At 39.7% G+C, this 19,975-nt stretch overlaps 1 protein-coding gene across 4 annotated transcripts in view; it reads right to left on the minus strand.

Annotated features, from left to right (window-relative positions):
* Positions 1–1,002: 1,002 nt before the first annotated feature.
* UBE2D1 (ubiquitin conjugating enzyme E2 D1) overlaps positions 1,003–19,975 on the minus strand; it is a 41,754-nt gene continuing 22,781 nt past the window's right edge. The window contains exons 1-7 of one of the 4 annotated variants that reach the window (XM_054034821.1): positions 17,861–17,885; positions 17,734–17,765; positions 11,124–11,242; positions 10,549–10,626; positions 10,106–10,211; positions 6,222–6,315; positions 1,924–3,969 (exon numbers count right to left, since the gene is read on the minus strand). In XM_054034821.1, the coding sequence (XP_053890796.1) occupies positions 3,918–3,969; positions 6,222–6,315; positions 10,106–10,211; positions 10,549–10,626; positions 11,124–11,174 (381 nt within the window). In that variant the 5' untranslated portion in view covers positions 11,175–11,242; positions 17,734–17,765; positions 17,861–17,885 and the 3' untranslated portion in view covers positions 1,924–3,917. The other 3 variants (XM_054034820.1, XM_054034819.1, XM_054034822.1) reach the window with 3 other exon arrangements.

The following is a 19,975-nucleotide window of genomic DNA, read 5'->3' on the forward strand; positions in this document are numbered from 1 at the left end:
GTGTACAACAGGGACATTCTTTGAAGCAGTGCAATGAAAAAACTTCAGTGCTTCTTCACTAAGTGTTGTTCTCAAAAGTCAATTGTATGTATTAGGAAAAAAAAAAAAACAGACATTTCACAAGTGACCAATTTGTGCTGCTGTTTCATATTCTGGGCAATGGTGAATTCAATGGTGAATTTTAAACAAGTATTAATGATTCAAAATTATTCCAATGGTAGAAAGAGAGTTTCTAGCATACATGCTATTCTTCTACACATTCCAGTTAGATGTTTGCTACAGTAAATGGCATTTTTTCCTTGGTGTAAGAGAAAGTACTGGAGTTAGCTTGCACTCAAAAGGTTTTGGCTCCTGTGGTGGCAAATTTCCCATTCAATCCAGTTTTGCTTAATGCAGAAAGTTCAAAGCAATAGGCTAATCATGCATTTTTTTTACAATTATTTAGCATTCGGGGGGGGTGTGTGAAATCTGTGTTTTGAGATTAAACTAAAAATAAAAGCATTTTAAAAACAAAATATGTTTTTCCAATACTATGGATTTTCTACATGCATTGTGAAGTAGACTGAGATGACACAGTTAATGGAAAAGTTAGCTTTACGTGTGAAAAATATTAGACCAAAATATTGTTAGACATAAATGAGGGAAGATTCTTTACCATGACATTCTGATATTGAAAGTATTCATTTATATTAATTTATGTGAAGTGTCTGATGCCCAAACATCTGTGATTTTTTCTTGTGAAAAGAGAATTGCTTATATATATTTAGTGTAGGATTTCAGCAAAGTTGAATCCCACATATTACAAAACAATGGGTATAACATGTTAAATAAATTGGCCTATAGCTAACAACATTCATTGCAACACAGTTAGAATTAATATCAGATGCATGGCTTTATTTTCCCCTTTGTCTATAATTCACATGCATAACTTAATATTCTGATCTTTCAATTTTAGAGAAAGCACTTGCAAGGTTATGCAAGATTTAAATAATAGCCAAGACAAATAGTAGAAAATGCATTTTATTTATATGGAAAAAGCTACAGTAAGATTTGTAAAAGGTCTGTGAGAATATTATGTTGCCAATATGGGGGGTGGGAGGGGGAGGGGAAATCAGTCATGAATAGCAACAAACAAAAACAGTTACATATCTTTCTACATAGCAGTGCAATTAGTTCACATTGCAATAAAATTAAGTCAAGTATGCAACAGAATAAAAAAACCAAGTGTTTCTCCATAATCAGCATGTTAAGAATTACAGTGCAAAGATCATTTTAGGTTTTAAGAAATCTGCAATCAGTCTATATAATAGCCCATAGGGAGCAACACCTCATTGATTTCATTAGTAGCAGTTGTATCATGTCAATACTGTGCTAAAGGAAAAAAAGTTTAAATGAATTAATTTGCATGGTAAATAAAATATATTTAGTCTATACAGTAAAAAAATACAAATTATATAACAACTAACAGAATGAACTTTTGAACAGAGACTTATGAAATTGACAACATATCTTAAAGACACATACAGTATTTCTCATGTAAAACATCTAATTTTTCAGCAAAAAATAATTTGGTTGCTTTACAACTGCATTAGGGATCTTGTAGGCTGAAGATGCAGAAGTCCAAGAGTCTTAAAAACCACAATAAATGTCTTTTGCAAAGCATACAAAAAGGATAAATAGTCTCATCACAGTTTTAAGATTATTTTTGGAAGTTTGTTTTTTCTTGCTCCAGAAACACACTTACATGGGTAAAAATTAAAAAGGGCCTCATGGTACATTGAAACAGTAAACTGTGCTCCATTTACTTCTAATTTTGAAAAAACCTAGAATTTACAGTACTCTGTGGTATATATGAAAAAGTCTTCACAAGTTTACATTGCATATTTCTGAGTCCATTCTCTTGCATGTCTGTTGTATCTGTATGTGTAGAAAGAAGGCATTTCAATGAAGATAGGTATATGATCCACAACATCTATGTAAGTACTCAAATGATGTGTTACTGGCTCTCCACCTTTTGGGATTGATTATAATCTTGTGAAATATAAGAACTGTTTTACATAGTAACTCTTCCCTCAAGAAACAAAATACATAATTCATAGCATATAGATACATATGCTCAGTTTTGGAACTACCTAAAAAAATAAAATCTAACCACAGCAGTCATCTATGATTGCATTAAAATGTAAGAAATCTACAGTTTGTGCGTATGTAATCAGTCTTTTGCTAATAGTTCCACTGTGCACTAAACAGTGCCAAATCAACAACTCTAGCATACTTACGACTATTAGAAACACATTAGCTAATTAATGCAAGCAAGTAGTAGGTCATTAAAACAATGCACACCATATACTGAAGCACAAGATTGTTTATTACACCATCTGTTTCTCAATGTCAATTCTGTTTTGGCTGTAGAGATTCACTTTACAGTAAGTTAATTTAAACAAGTTTTTGAAGACTTTTCCCAGAAGAAAGGTAAGAATTGCATTAAAGCTAACTACATACCATTAGAATGAACAAGGTCAAATTGTTAATATCATTATTACAAAGTTATTTCCAAAATATTATTTAGGTATAAAAGGTCTTTTATTGAACTAGGTCAAAACCTAGGAAGTTTTTTTTTTTTTTTTTTTTTTTTTAAATGTCACAACTTCCATAGTCTGCCAACATCATCTGAATTTTGACGCTCAAAAGGGAAGTAATTATGCTTCTCCGAAAGTATCATTTGACTGGATTTCTACCCTTGGGCCTTTTCCTTCCTTCATGAGACTGGCCAGAACTCCCAAAACTCCTAGCCAACTCTCTCCTTGCCTTGGTAGCAGCATGTGGTATATTAAACTCCTGACCGTAGGCTCAGCAGCCTCTTGTGCCTCCACCTGTTAGTTCCTTCTTCAAATAAAAGGTTGAAGCAAGAACTTTTGCAAATCTATATAACCTAATTGCCTCCCTTTAAGATGCCAATATATGTAACTTGTGCACTAACTGCAGCAGTCTCCATAATCTGCAAAACACATGCTAATGGAACATAACTCCTTGGACTCTAAGTTAATACTGGTGAAAGTCAGTGTATAGCATAACCAGAGTTTAGTCAGCCATGACTTTCACCTCCCAAATCTGAGGGGAGATAAATTTAATAGAAAGCCAACCAAAGGATATCTTCAAAGAAGCAGAGTTACAGGCAAATTTTCCTTTCTTAAACCGTCCCAGACGGATTGAATTCTTAGTCCTCACTTCAAAGAAGGAGTCTCCATAAACCAAGAGATTCTCCAAGAAACTGTATGGGGAATTTCCACACCACCTTAAGAAACGTGGAGACTTTTCAACCCCCCCTGCCACCCATCAACAACAGGAGGAAGAAATATTGAGTAAATGAACAGGCAAAGGCTGAGCCCTGATTTCTTCATCTTGAGAATGATAGGGTTTGTATTACAAGGCAGATATACAAACAAGTTCAAATATTGAGGCAGGTGCTTGCAAAATGGGTCAGATGCTTTGATTACACCAATCATCCTAACTGGCAAGAAAAAACTATCTTAACAGTCTGCAAAAATGTCCACTCCATGGACAAGAAAGACTGTTTCAGCAGAGGAATATCCTTTAACAAGACCATAACCTCCATCTAACATAAGCAAAGACCCCAACACAACTTGACAAATAGAACACAGTTTTCAAATTGAAAACAATCCTCAGTTACCTTCAGGAAACTGTGCCCAGTGAGGAAGAACTACAGACCATCTGTAGATGTACCAAAAAGCTCCTGAATGGATGAGTGTTAAAAAGCTAAATCTGATTCTATCTGTAATATGTAGATGACAGTCAATGTCAAACATATACCTGGTAAGTACCTTTCATCTTAGTGCTGGTATTAATGGGTATTTTGTTAAATTATTGCAGCAGGCACACACCAACTTGTTCACATGTTACAAGCAGTTTGTGATCTCTTCCAGATATTCCATACAGACTCTAGAGATCCTGGAACAATGAGTATAACTGATTAAGATACTAAAGAAGAGGACCCCCCCCCACTAGGCTACCAACAATTAGCATGAACACCACGAGTGAAATACTGCCCCACTGAAGTCAATGACAATACTCCCAATGACTTGAATAGGGCTAGGATTTCGGCCAGAATCACAGGTAGCCAATATGCATCCCAAACACATCCATCAACAACCTAATAGTGTCTACCAAATACTTGACTCAAGGAGCAAACAATCTGAATTTATGGAATCTGGAAGGGCTTAAGACAATCGCTAAGAGCGAGACATTGAGTTTGCTGCATCTTCATTGATATTATGTTTTGGGTTTTCAGGCCTACTAAGATGCTCTCATGTGGTTCAGATGTCACAGGTACACCGGACCCTCACTAGAATGCAGGCTTTTGGATCCATGCACGGTCCCACGTTAACATGGGAACCGCATTACCATGGATTCCAATGAAGGTAATTAAATTTGGGATCCATGCACGGTCCCACACTATAAGCAAATTTGCGCTATATAGACACGCATTCTAGCGAGGGTCCACTGTACTAGAATACTTTTGCAGAAAACAGTTTAGGGCATATGCTGCAACTGGGTTTCAATGTGTCTGTTTTAGCTAACAGTCAGACCACATCCTGGACTTCTCTTGGACTATCCAGACCAAGAAACATGTCCCACAGGACCTCTAGGAAGAAAGCTCAATCCCCCACCTACTTTGAGCACCCTGATGTGGAAGAGTGGTGTACCCCCAAGTTACTCTGTTATCACATCAATTGTTCATTAGACTAGTCAAGCATTCCACCATTTGGAATGACGGTTAAACACTCAGACTGTGGTTATAGGACCAATGGATCAATATTCCCTCTAAACATAAGAAAAAGTTTAAAAACAGGAGTTAGAAGGAGGAAGCATATACAGATGTTCCTGTCTCATTGAAAATAAGCAGCTTTACTTGCGGAGGAGATTGTGTCAAGTACAAGCTCTTTGAGATACACGCCGCCTCCCCTGTCCTCTTCTCCCTCCTCCCCCCAAGTGCTGTTACCATCACGGCTCTTCAAGCCACTCTCACAGTACTAGTGTCTGATACACCAGGGGAAGCTCCAGAGATTCCAAGACACTGGCATTCCAAATTTCTTCCAGGGAACCTTTTGGAAATTCCCAAGTCTGATCTGTAATATGCTGAGGGCCTAGAGCCTCTAGCCACCCCTATGTGAAGTGCCCCATAGTGTGCCAAGGCATCAACTTCCTGAGATATCCAGAGACATCAACCTTTAGGGTCTGAAATGCTTAGAGAATTCACTCTACGCTGCACTGTTCTGGAGATAAGCTTCCACTATGTGCCAAAGACCTGGAGACTCAGCTGACCACAAAACACTGGAACCAGATGTTTTGGGGCTACAGCCATGCAGTGTACTTGGATCACAGTGCTTCAATGCTGTTACACATCCATGGCAGGGATGTGTAACAGGGTGCTGTCTGAAACCATCCAAATTCAGCTTTGGGAGTTCCAGGTGTGCTTTGAGAACAAGACTAAGACCAAAGAGTAGGAATCCAGTCAATATGGTATCTTTAGAGATTAAGTCCTTTCAATTTAAATCTTTTTTGCACCAGAAGTATGCACTACTGCAGCCATTAGTTGTCTAGGTTGCCATCCTGATACAAGCTCTCCCACCAGTTCTAAATTGAGGTCAAAGTGAAGAAAGGTCCATTTTTGCTGTAGGATGTTGCTGTTTGTTAGATTAATGTGGCTATGGAAAAAACTTCTCAATATTTTCTATATTTTAGACAGAAGTATTTGGGAAATCAAATGTCAAAATTTAATATCCATGTTCAGTATCTTAACCTTTTGGCAGAGGCATAAGTCTAATAAGTCTTTAATGATAGGACCACATACCATCTCAAATAATATATTATTTGTCCTCATGTAGTTTAAAACTAATGTAAACTTACAAAAGAGAAGTGTCAAGGTTGTATGTACAGATTTTTGCACTAAAATATTAGGAAATATCAATGTTAATTTGTGTAACTCTACAGTCTACTAAAGTAGTTCAGTCGAAGTTATAAAACTATTACATGGGTTCTTGTTAGATTCTATTGTTTAAAGGCTTAGATATGTATATCTTTGGTATACCTAAGTTTTGTGAGCGTATATGAAGAGAATGTCTTCAAAGAATGGGGGAGGGGGGAACGTTTTATGCGTAACAGATTAAAAACAAGCCTCTAAATATCAAAAAGTTACTTACTTTTCCTTGTCTGACTTGTAGATTTGTGCAATATCTGGTACTAAAGGGTCATCAGGATTAGGATCACAAAGTAAGGAGCATATGGACAATAAAACTAAAAAAAGAAAATAGATTAAGGAAGGGTTTACTTCTTTGTCTTATTTTCTATAATACCTTACTATATACAGTGATAAATTTTGGGAAACAAATGTACTTCATTAGTATTAAATCTTTATACTACAGGTCTGCCCACAAACCTCACTCAGGATTACAGCCCCATTCTGCTCAACGCTGTACAGACATACATGAGGATATGGTCCCTGACCCAGAGACTGTACGCTCCAAGAACCTGATGCACAATAAACACACCATGCAGACCCATGTGCTTTTGAAGAATTCATTACAGGACTCAGGCCTTAGAAGTGAAACAACTGACAATTCTGACTTACACGCGTTAAAGAAAACTACATACTGTCATATGAACATTTTATCAGACTGCAAGCCATTTTGCTTTGAAACTAATACAATTAGTTTCTCATTGAGAGAGACTGACTTTCTGACAGAGGGCTTAGTGCAAGGTCACAGGATCAGCATGTACTAATTACAAATGCATCTATTTTATATTCTGTCACATTATCATGCAACACCAGATTTTAGTGTATTTTTTCCAATTTTGTTGCCAACTTAGATTTATTTTCTCCAGTAAGACTGCATATGAAAATTTTCACCCAATTTGAATACACTAGGTATTAGATTTTGAATTCTAAATACTACAAATTTTGCCACCAACAGATGTCAGTACTAATTTATTGGCATTCTCGGGTAGATTTAATTCTATCACAAATTCTGGCACACAGATTTTGGGAGAGGGCAATATATTTCTATTCAGAACTCTGGAAACACTTTTGCATATACTGTGCCAATATTTAGATAATTCATGGCAAGAAAACATTATGCTGATGACATCTCTGGCATGTAATAGGATTAGTTAAATTTGCTTTATAGAGAATCTTGTGTCTAGCAAAATCTATTTAACTTTTTACTCAGGAAAAACACGAGAAAATGACCTGATATACTTCTGACTTTTTGCCATATTTCTTTCTAATCATCTTCAAAGAACGTAACTTTTATCTCCAGTGTTAGAGGTATAGTTGGGGGTGGGGGTGGGGGGAGGGAAATGACAAAAAATAATGCAGACATCATGCAAAGAGGGGATTCGATTATATTTAATAATCTGCAGAACTCCGTGAGCAAGGGTACTCCTTCTAACTCACCTACTGTTCCCACAGTAATCGCACAATTTACTGTTTAATCATTTTGTTTTATGGTGTTTTTTTTAACCACATTAAAAAGTTTGAATTCAGTTTAATATTAATGGTATTTTGAGCTGTGTCAGTTTCAATCATTTTGTGCTAAAGTTTCTGGCACTTATAAAAATCAACATAAGCCACTAATCTTTGACAACTCAAGTTGCTTGACTGGTCACATTGAGCAGTGACCACTTTAGCAGACATATGGTCCTTTAATCCTGCTCAGCAAGAACATATGCGCAAGTAAAAAAATTAACTTCCATCAACCATTCAGGTGAGGCACCAGTTTGAGATATGCAATGTACATGCACATGAATGAAATTAAGACTTTAAAAGCATTCTACCTAAAGCGTGAACCAGGGGACAGACCAATCACCACTAGTAATAAAAGAGCATTTAAGAAAAACATGGAGTGTAGCCTTTAAATCTGAGACTACGATAAGATGCAAATGGCTGACATCTTCCCCTCCCCCCCTTTTCTTTTCTTTTTTTTTTTTAAATATGTCCTCTGACATTAATAGGGAAAAAGACAACGGTTGCTCAGTGACAGGACAAGTGGCCAATTTATACAGAAAGCTGCAGAACAAGTATACATAAGATGTTCCTTATGCATCTACCCCCGCAATCAAAGTAAATTTAGACTTTTTTTATGTAGCTATTGAGTCTGTCTTGCACAGAATTGGTGTGTGTGGGCAGCAGCTGCATTATACAAGACGCTATAATAGCTGTACCTGAATGGAGCAATTTAGATCAGATGAAGACTAACAATTTTGTCTTGTTCCAACTGAAAATGTAATGACATTATTCTAAAAGGAGACATTGTTTAGGCCCTTATTAAGTACCTAAGAAAACATTACATTGTTTAACCCTGTAGGTTTTTAAAGAAGTTCCATCATTAATAGTCGGATTGTATTTTATATTACTACATACAGAGTGTCAAGGAAAGGGGTGGGTAAGTGTTATGAGTAGTATGGATGAGAAATGAAAAGCAGTTCTGGTGCCTACACTTGAAGAAAGATGCACCTTAAGTGGAACTCCTACAACCCAATATGAAGAGCTGTGCCAGGCAAAACTATCTAACCTCAACCTTACTGTTCCAAGAGCCAACATATTCAAAACTTGAGAAAATCTGAATGCTACACTAGACTGCTTAGATAATTGGGCAGTTTTATTTGCTGAAGATTTGAGGGCCAACAGACTGTGTAATCTCACGCGGGGATGTGATATAGTCAGAACAGTTTCCCTTCCCCCCATAAAAGCATAATTAAAAGGCTAGATTTACCCCACAAGAAGATGGTTCACAGCCAATCCCGAACATCACCCTTAATCCATCTATTTATGCTCACATGTAACAAGGATCTCCAAAGCAGTGAGCCATCTGATATTTTAGGTCTGCCACAATACCAATACATGGATAAAGGACAGGATGGGTGAAGGATAGGATTTTCCATTTAAGTTTGAATCTCCTTGCTTTTGTGGGTTTACGATAAATCAGACATTAAGTTTACTCTCTCCTCTATATGTGCATGTAGTGAAAGGTTTTTTTATATTTGTGTACACACACACACACACACACACACACACACACGCAACAGAACCCCCGGTGATATACCAGGTACCACCCTTGGAGCACCCCTGGAAGCCCTGTATGCAATCATGGTTATGTCTCTACCTCAGTTTCCCCTAGGTGCTTTCAGTAAGTTCAATGAGGCTTGTATTCAGTGAACAATGCCCCTACAGGGGTCTGCGTTTATTTAATCAACTGCCACACATGGTATGCAAACAAGCCTTCTCCTTCTCCCACAAGTCCCCAGGCTTCTCCACTGCTGGGATCTCTGAAGTCTCTCCCTTGCTGACTCAGGGTATCTCAGGCCTTTCTGCCTGGGAAACTTTGCAGTCTCTCTCCTCTGGCACTTTCTCTGTGTTCTCGGTGTGGTTCCTCTCCCCAGGAGCCTCTGCTCTGCGAGGAGATATTACTGGAAATAGTCTCCTACCCAACCCCATACAGGAACAATCTCCTCAAGAGCTTTCTCTCTGTATTCTGGGCTCCTGCATGAGCCCTCATAACCCTTTATAAGGCTGTTCCTTAACTAATTAAATAGCACCCAGCTACTTCTCCAATTAACTATTCACAGACAGATCTGGGTTAGCTTATGCTCCTTAGCTGAGCCAGTCACAGGGAGGCAGGGTGCCTGATCAGTCAGAGCCGGCACCCATGACACCTCTTTAATGTTAAAATACTAAATACAATGCCTATATCTAACTTGTTTTTCCATTCCCAGCAACCCACACTTAAGTGGCACAAATTGAATAATAGTTGCTAGTCATACATATGACTCACTGTCTAATGTGACATCTGAAGTGTAAAAAAGGTTGCATGATCTGAAAAAGTCAGGAATCTTGTGGAATTTCCCATTTAAATACTGTGTAGGATAAAAGTTCTTACTCCCACCCTTTGCCACTGCTGTTTTTCAGCTTTTATCAGTGCAGGAATGCACAGTAAGGCTGACCTAAAAAATGCCATAGCATTATCAAAATGTTCACCATCATTACTATTACAGATGCATAAAATCATTAGCACATCTATGGAGTTACCTTTTGATACAGTCAAAGCTGGTGACCACTGTGACCTCAGGATATCAAGGCAAATACTCCCATTACTGTTTATGTTTGGATGGTATATTTTTGTTGTGAAAGCAATCTGTGATCAACAAACAAAGAGGTTAGCTACAAGTTCTGCTTACTGCAACTGGCACCATAGGTGTTGCCCCTTTAATACCCAGTTATTTATTTTTAGAGCTGCCACCCACAGAAGTAGCACAATGTGGGCTTTTATCACCACTAATAGCCTATTGTACAAATATCTGACCCTATAACCCAGTTTTAACATTTGGTCAGCCATATTAATCAATATGAATAGGTATTTTACTAACTTTTCTGCTTTGAACTAAAAAAATTGAGTTTTAAACAGTCAAGACACAGAAACAAAGTCCTAACCTAGGACTTTCATAACACTTTTAGGACAATTAAGTATTTACCTTTGGTGGTTTGAAAGGATAGTCTGTTGGAAAATGTACTGTGAGAAAAAACACTCCCCCTTGATATGCACTATCAGGCTGTAAAAGACAAAAAACAGGATTTATGCTACTGGGGTTTTTTAAGGGTCCTTTCTGAATTTAAAGAGCCTTCTCAAAACTATGGCAACTTTGGACCAAAACCTATTCACCAGCACACAGCCCAAGTATGCGGACTGTGCACTGGAAAGGCATGCGGCTGACAATGAGGGATGGAATCCTCCCCCAAGGCTTTGGAGCAACAGCAGAGCCATCCCTGACCACTACTGCAGAAACCCACACCCTACTGAACATCACTTTTTGGGAAAGACGAGAGAAGGAAGAATGTTTGGCTGGTGAATCTACTTACTTGCTGATCCACCAGCTCCAAGCTAGCTCCCCCTACATGTTTGGGCAGCAAAGTGCTCCTGGAACTCAGCCCCATGGCAGCACAGAACCTCTGAGCAGACCCTCCTTATCAAGCCCTCTGTGCAACAGAACCACAATTGCTCTGCTACAATCAGGGCCTTCCTTTAGCTTTAAGCCACAAATATACTTACCTTAAGAAGTGATTTCTCTTTGCAGGTGCAAAGAGTAGGGTTTTCCAGCATTACTCAGCTGATCATGATGACATCAGGAAGTTTTTAAAACACACAACATCTTTGTGACCTGTACAAATCTGTGAACATGCATTTTGTTAGAGAACATGTGCACAGGTTTAAGTCCAGGTTGCACACAGTTAAAAGAGAAATATCTTTCTGTTGCAGTCATCTGTTGAGGAAACCCTTCATTTTCATAATTATGAAGGAAAAATACCCCAAGATTAGGTGGTTGAGGGCCTCAAAGCTAGAGCATCCCTGTGACTTCTGAGTAAGTAAAGAAAAAATAACAGTTTCAAATTTCTTTGGTATCTTTAATGTAATTGCTAGGAATCTGATGCCTGCAACAAAACAGTGCAAGTACACTGGCTTCTCAGGTTCCCTGTGTAGATCTAAGGTGGCCTGTTGCTCTTCATTTTGGAGGAGAGGGAAAAAAATCACAATAAATATCATTTTTACTTAGTAAAGACTGCCATAGGGAAAGCCATGTGAATACTTCATATAAAGATATTTCCAAATGAAGAAATTGTCGCAGTAAGAGAAGTTTAAAACAGTACTGCTAAGAAGTCAGTATTATGTAATACCAAACCAAAAGTGGTTGTCACAATACTTCTAGCTAGGAATACAATGATAGTTTGTATGCATACTAAATGGACCTGTCAATGATCTTAAAAGCTTTTAAGATCAAACAAATTTAACACTGAAGAGGAGGAAAAACAAACTTGCACTGTTTGGCATGTACCACATAGAAAAATTCAGAATGAAGATAATACTTTCCCTAGTCCATTAACATTGGGTAACTAGGCTTGAAAGGATTAGATTTTTATTGGTAAATGTCAATTTCACCAAACAGACACAAACCAACAAAAAATATTTCCATCAATATTAATCAAAACGTACATATAGGCAAAGTGAGAAAAATGCTGCTTGAGAACTTATGAGAGTTTAATTTAAGATATTCACTTTGTATATTTTGACGTGACATTGACAATTTGTGTTTTAATGGTTAGAAAGCTTTACTTTTACCAGGTAAGTGAAAGTTTAAATTAATAAAAATAAAAAGGTTCTTAAAATAATAAGTCAAAAACATAAAAAAAGAATTCTGCCAAATCTACAATTTACAATCTAATAGTTAGGTTATGAACGCTAATGTTTTGTGTACGGCTGTCAAGTGATTAAAAAAATTAATCGCTATTAATTGCAGTTAAACAATAGAATACCATTTACTTAAATATTTTTGGATGTTTTCTACATTTTCAAATATATTGATTTCAATTACAACACAGAATACAAAGTGTACAGTGGTCACTTTATACTTATTTTTTATTACAAATATTTGCACGGTAAAAAAAATAGTATATTTCAATTCACCTAATAAAAGTACTCTAGTGCAATCTCTTTATCATGAAAGTTGAACTTACAAATGTAGAATTATGTAAAAAAATAACTGCAATCAAAAATAAAACAACGTAAAACTTTAGAGCCTATGAAGTCCACCCAGTCCTACTTCAGCCAATCGCTCAGACAAACAAGTTTGGTTACATTGCAGGAGATAATGCTGCCTGCTTTTTGTTTACAATGTCACCTGATAGTGAGAACAGGCGTACGCATGGCACTGTTGTAACTAGCGTCACAAGATATTTACATGCCAGATGTGCTAAAGATTCACATGTCCCTTCATGCTTCAACCACCATTCCAGAGGAGGGGTCCCCATGCTGATGACGGGTTCTGCTCGACAACAATCCAAAGCAGAGCAGACCGACTCATGTTCATTTTCATCATCTGAATCAAATGCCACCAGTAGAAGGTTGATTTTATTTTTTGGTGGTTTGAGTGCTGTAGTTTCCGCATCTGAGTGTTGCTCTTTTAAGACTTCTGAAAGCATGCTACACACCTTTTCCCTCTCAGATTTTGTAAGGTACTTCAGATTCTTAAACCTTGGGTTGAGTGCTGTAGCTATTTTTAGAAATCTCACATTGGTACCTTCTTTGCATTTTGTCAAATCTGCAGTGAAAGTGTTCCTAAAACAAACATGTGCTGGGTCATCATCCGAGACTGATATAACATGAAATATATGGCAGAATGCGGGTAAAACAGAGCAGGAGACACATAGTTCTCCCCCAGGGAGTTCAGTCACAAATTTACTTAAACTATTTTTTTAATGAGCATCATCAGCATGGAAGCATGTCCTCCAGAATAGTGATTGAAGCATGAAGAAGCATACGAATGTTTAGCATAGATGGCACAAATACCTTGCAACGCCGGCTACAAAACAGGCATTGCAAGGTATTTATGTGCCACCTATGCTAAACATTCGTATGCTTCTTCATGCTTCAATCACTACAAAACAGGTGCGAACACCTGTTCTCACTTTCAGGTGACATTGTAAATAAGAAGCAGGCAGCAGTATCTCCCGTAAACGTAAACAATTTTGTTTGTCTTAGCAATTGGTTGAACAAGAAATAGGACTGAGTGGACCTGTAGGCTCTAAAGTTTTACATTGTTTTGTTTTTGAGTGCAGTTATGTAACTGAAAAATAAAATCTACATTTGCAAGTTACAATTTCACGATAGAGATTGCACTAAAGTACTTGTATGAGGTGAACTGAAAAATACTATTTCTTTTGTTTATCATTTTTACAGTGCAAATATTTGTAATCAAAGATAAAGTGAGCACTGTACACTTAGTATTCTGTTCTGTAATATAAATCAATATATTTGAAAATGTAGAAAAACATCCAAAATATTTAATAAATTTCAATGGGTATTCTATTGTTTAACAGTGTGATTAATCGCAATTAATTTTTTTAATTGCAGTTAATTTTCTTTGAGTTAATTGCATGAGTTACTGCAATTAATCGACAACCCTAGTTTTTTGTTGCTGTTTTAACTGTACCTGTAAAAGTTTACTACTGGTTGAAAGTTAGTATCTAGAGAGATACTTTACCCATCCAGACTTGTCATTTGAAACATAACCAATGTGAAATATTTACCCTGGGTGGACCCAAAAGTAGCATACAAGTCATCCTACGTCCAGACATGGGACATTAATTCTGAAGGTGAATTTTAGTCCTGTGTTTTCTACAGTCCAGCAGGAAATGGGAGCATTTAGAATATGTTATTTTTCACGTGTCTCTCAGTATCAAGTGCATTATGCCGATATCATGGCCTTCCTTAATGCCCGATATGAATGGAAGATGGACGGAAAAGGGATCTGTTCCCATTCTCCACTAGAGAAGTACATCTTCATTCTTGTGCAAGTTCAATACATGGAGAGAAAAGAATGTTTCTGCTACAGGATATTAAAGGTGAACTGCAAAGGGCGGGGGACTGGATTAAAATGTGTGTGTTATTCAGGTTGTCAAGGTAATTCTATTGAGACAAATTCTATCTTTCTTTTAAAAAATTTCCTCCACTTCCTCCATTTTTTGTGTTGAACAAGTCTCACAGCATTGTTAATGGGGTTTCATCTGAACTCTATGTCCCTTCACAGTTTTGCCATTCACCTTTCAGTAGCGCAAAGGGGGTAGAAGAAAGGAAGCAGTCATTAAACCAGAAGGGTAACTTCAGCTCGTGTGAATATGAATCCACTATTAATAAAGCAGGCCCAAGTCAGTCAGTCACAGAGCTTCTGGGTCAGTGGATAAAACCACCAAGTGACACAGTTAGACAACAGGTTCTAACATTCCATTGGTAGATTAAAACCTAATCCTTTTCCTGAGAGGCAGGAGTTGTGTTGAAATATGCTGAAACAAGTTGTCCTAGAGTAGTCAACTCCCTTTTTCTCCTTTTCACCATGTAATGCTGCTGCTGCTCACCTTCTTGTCATCAGATTTGGCTAGGGCCTCAGTTTCCCCGGTAGGTTCGATGGCTTAGCCCTCCAACGGAACCAAAAATCCTCTTTCTGTGGTAACAAAAAGTCCAAAAGGAAAGACATCTGGGCTATGATCCCCTTATCAGAGTCTGGGTAAACTTCTCTTCCCTCAGAGGTTCACTCTATGTATTTCTCCCAAATAGTCCTTTGCTCAGATCCTCTTCAGGCTTCCTTTTCAGGCTTCTTTCTATTCTTTAGCACTTTTCGTTTGACAAAGTTAGCACTTTTGCCCTTCCCTAACCACCTACTGTGGAGAGAGCCTTACAGCAAATCCTAACATCTCCCAGACGTTCTTCAGACTGAAGAAAGCAGATCTTTTATATCCTGCAGCCTATGGTTTCCATGATTGCAGTACTACAAGTCCAAAAATTGCTCTGTTTTTGGTATAATCACATCACAGGAATGGGAGGAACTTTAACCATTTAAAGGCCCAAGCACACCCTGTGCCATCACAATTCTATTTAGAACTACTAAATGAATTACTATAATAGTTTTCCATTTGGACTGATGAAGCTAACATATAACAGTATTTAACTGATCATCCATGAAAAAACAAACAGGCTTTTCGTTTAGAAAACTGAATAGTAAACCAAAGGTTCAATGTAGACTGATGTTGTTTACCTTTAAATTGTTTTTAGTAGGGTTACCATATTTCAACAAGCAAAAAAGAGGACGGGAGGAGCCCCGCCCTAGCCCCTGCCCCTCCCACTTCCCGCCCCCCCCCGAACCCCCAACCCTCCCCCCGTTCCTTGTCCCCTGACTGCCCCCTCCTGGGACCCCTGCCCCTAACTGCCCCCCGGGACTCCACTCCCTATCTAAGCCTCCTTGCCTCTTGTCCCCTGACTGCCCCAACCCTTATCCACACCCCCACCCCCAGACAGACCCCTGGGACTCCCACGCCCCATCCAACCACTCCCCACCCCCTGACAGCCCCCCCCCAGAACTCCCAACCCATCTAAACCCCTCTGCTCCCTGTCCCCTGACTGCTCCGATCCCTCTCCACACTCCTGCCCCGACAGCCCCCCCAGAACTCCCAACCCATCTAAACCCCTCTGCTCCCTGTCCCCTGACTGCTCCGATCCCTCTCCCCACTCCTGCCCCGACAGCTCCCCCCCAGAACTCCCAGCCCCCTACCCCCCGCTCCTTGTCCCCTGACTGCCCCCTCCTGGGACCCCTGCTCCTAACTGCCCTCCAGAACCCCACCCCCTACCTAAGACTCCCTTTCCTTGTCCCCTAACTGCCCCCTCCTAAGACCCCCCCCCCAACTGCCCCCCAGGACCCTACCCCCTACCTGTACCCTGACTGCCCAAAACTTTCTCCACTCCCCTCCAAAAGCCCCCACCCGTTTCTTGACTGCCCCATCCAGAACCTCCCTGTCCCTTCTCCTGCCCCCCCTTACCCTAGGGTTACCATATTCTGTGCCTCCAAATGGAGGACACTCCACGGCCCCCGGCCCCGCCCCCAGCCCCGCCCATACCCCCGCCCCAACCCCGCCCCCTCCCAAAAGTCTCCGCCCCCTCCCCTGCTTCCCGCGAACATTTGATTCGCGGGAAGCCTGAAGCAGGTAAGGGGGGTGTGGGGGGGAGGAGGCGCGGCCCAGGCTGGCCCCCCGGCGGCTCCAGCCTGGGTCGGCTCGGGCCCTGGGGTGCCGGCCCCGGCTGACCACCCCCAGCCCGCCCAGCACTGCCGGCCCCCGGCGGCCCGGCGCACCCCCGGGCTCCCCGCGGGACCGGCTGACCTGCTCCCCGCCGGCCCGGCTCCCCGCCGGCCCGGCTGACTGGCTCCCCGCCCGGACCCCGGCCCGGCACCGCGCCCCCGGCTCCCCGTCCGGCCCCGCGCCCGGCACTGCGCCCCTAGTTCCCGGCCCGGCACCATGCCCCCGGCCCCGCACCGGCCCCGCACCGCCGGCCCTGGCCGAGCACCACCCAGCCCTCCCGATTTTCCCGGACATGCCCGGCTTTTGGGGATTTCCCCCCGGACGGGGATTTGAGCCCCCAAAAGCCGGACATGTCCGGGAAAATCCGGACGTATGGTAACCCTACCTTACCCTGCTGCTCAGAACAGGGTGTTGGGCTCTGTGCCAGCCGGACACATGGCTGAGCTCCCCAGCACAACACAAAACCCGGTCCCTGGCCCTGCACAGGGCTGCCGGAGCGGGCTGCAGGAGGAGGAGCTGCCGGCCAGCTCAGAATGCAGGGAGGGGGGGTGGGAGGAGGAAGCTGCTCCGGAATCCAGCCCGGGACTTTCCTGCAGCCCTCCCAGCCGCTCGCTCTGCTCTGCCAGGGGAGGGGGAAATCCCGGACATTGTGAGTGCTTTACAAATTCCCCCCGGACGCTATTTTTAGCACACAAAAGGAGGACATGTCCGGGTAAATCCGGACGAATGGTAACCCTATTTTTAGTTTCATGAGCAAAAGGAGGGATTTTTTTTTAAGTTTTACTGAAAGTGAAAGTTAAGTGTAGCAAAGTAGGTGGAATATGTAGAATACTCTAAGTACTAAACTACTAGAATAGCAAAAAGTTTCCCCAAAATATTTAACCTGAATATCTGATAGTTCAATCCAAAACTATGTTGCTTATAGGTGCTCAAATGCTTGTGTGAACATGAATCCTTTCCACAGTCAGAGAAGTCAATACCTTAGGCCTACTTTTTAAGGGGTTTGGGGATTATTTCAATTATATTAATTACATACTTACAGGTCCCATAATAGTTGCTTGCCAATGGAACACTGAAAGACAAAGCACATTAAGTTTTTAGACAATTTTTCCCCTCCCTCAGACAAAAATATACTAAGACCTCTGCAGTAAATTATTAAGAGCTTACAGTCATCTCCAACAGGCCCTGCAGAACAGTGGGCAGGTGGGTCACGTTGTAGATCACTTAGTTCCTATGAGAAACATTAAAATATTGTAAATGATTAAAAATATATTTACAAGGAAAAATAAGGTAAACAAGAATCAAGCCAAATTCAGTTCTAATCATAGTTACATTAAAATAAGACATCTATGACATTTAAAAACAAAAAACAATAGAAATGTAAGTGCCAGTGAAAATTGAAAATTTTCCCAAATAGATAAACATTCCCTGCAGTGTTTGCAATGCAAGAACTGCAGTACTGTGCTACTGACATGTAAAATAGATCTGCAAATTATAAATAAATCGATTACACTTGACATTTCACTGTAGAAGACAAAAAAAATTAAGATTGTTATTTTAAGTTCAATTATTTAAAGTATTCAGGAAAAATTGTAAATGCTTAACTGAGTATTCCTTTAACTTTGCAATGTTTTGCATGATCTAATCTTGGCCCCATCCGTGTACATCAATTGATCTAAACTAGTTTGTAAAATGTCTGATTTTCCCAAAAGGTGCTCCACAAATGTACTATTATTAAGAATGCTCATAAATGAACCTGAAAGCTAGCAGAATTTAGCCTCCCATTGATGTTTCTGTATAAACAGCTTCTTTACTTCCCTAAATTTTATTTTTCAGTATTACTTACAAAACAAGAAAGGTTAAAATTGAATAGAAATCTTCATAGAGTATTTTACAAGTATCACTTTATACCCTTTAGTAATGAAAAATATCAATCTTGGCTAATTTACCCTTCCTTGCTATTCATGTTTTTATTTTAGTCCTTAGATATAGCCTTTCCAAAAGGGAATATTAGGTATGTCTTCCTTGTCCCTTGCTGCTATCAATAGTCCTCCTTATTGGAGGTTGTGACAACCACCCTCTTTTAAAACACACTGAAAAAGCTTCTTTTTATGTGTTTTACACTTGGTGTTTTACCACCTTTGAAGGTGAGACACAAAGGAAGCCAGGCATTTCAATAATGTTGGTTTGATTTCGGTGTTGAATTTAATTTGATATGTTAAGTTCTCCATTAATGCTGTGTCCTAATTTCTAGTGTATTATTTTTCCTACTCGCTGCTAATAAGAGTTTTGCTTCTACTAATACATTAATAATGTAAGCCTTATGTTTTTGAAGGCAACATTTAATGGGGAGATCTAAAAAGAATCACTATGGGTCCTCAGACTATATTTAACTGTTGTCTTGATTTATAATCCTATCCCAGTTTTGGGTTTCCATGCAATTCCACTAAACATAAACAAAAGATTTCCATATCCCGATATCCTCTCCTGATTGGTCTGGTTATTTTAATAAAAAGTATTTTTAAAAAGATACTCTTCCTAAAATTGCCTGGCTAGTAATAGAGCATGCTAGGGCACAGGTCACTCAAGTGGCTAACTGACTTTTAAAGGTACAAGTTTGAGAATAAAATAAAAGGAGGTCTGCAAATGCTTCCCATACTATGCCCTAAGTAGAATCTGTGGATGCGGCTTTACTACTGACTCTCTTCCCACTCAAAAATTGCTAGCAAAGGCTCAACTGTTTCTAAGATTAGGATTTGAATTGGAAACAAATCTATTTATCCCAGCATCTGAGTCACTTAAATGCACGCATCAAGGCAATCATTGAACTTAGTCATTAGAGGAGAAATTTCTCTAGGTCCTACTTATTAAAGCCAGTCAAAAATACCAACCTGTTCTGGAAATTAGACACATGCAAAACAACTAGTTTCAGAAAGGAGATCAGCAGGAGCATTCAATATATGCAATTAATTTGTTTTGAAGATTAACTGGATTCAGTGTTGATGTTTTAAGATCATCACTGCAGTTAGACTATATTATATTTGAAGAGATCTGATCACTGGGCTATGCTGCTGAGCTTTTCACCCTGTTCTATTTTGCCAGTTTGTTACATCTAGCAAACATCTTAAGTCTGATATAAATGTCCTTTTGGAGACGCCCCACTTGACAGAAAACAAAAGAGCAAATAGTTGGCACCAAAATTCAGTCACTCTCTTCCTATGCATTTCTCCTCCTGCCCCCAATCTCAAGGAGATTTATTAGGTAGGATGAACCTTTCCTGGA

The sequence above is a fragment of the Malaclemys terrapin genome, chromosome 7 (assembly GCF_027887155.1).
Source record: "Malaclemys terrapin pileata isolate rMalTer1 chromosome 7, rMalTer1.hap1, whole genome shotgun sequence".
Classification (NCBI taxonomy): domain Eukaryota; kingdom Metazoa; phylum Chordata; order Testudines; family Emydidae; genus Malaclemys; species Malaclemys terrapin.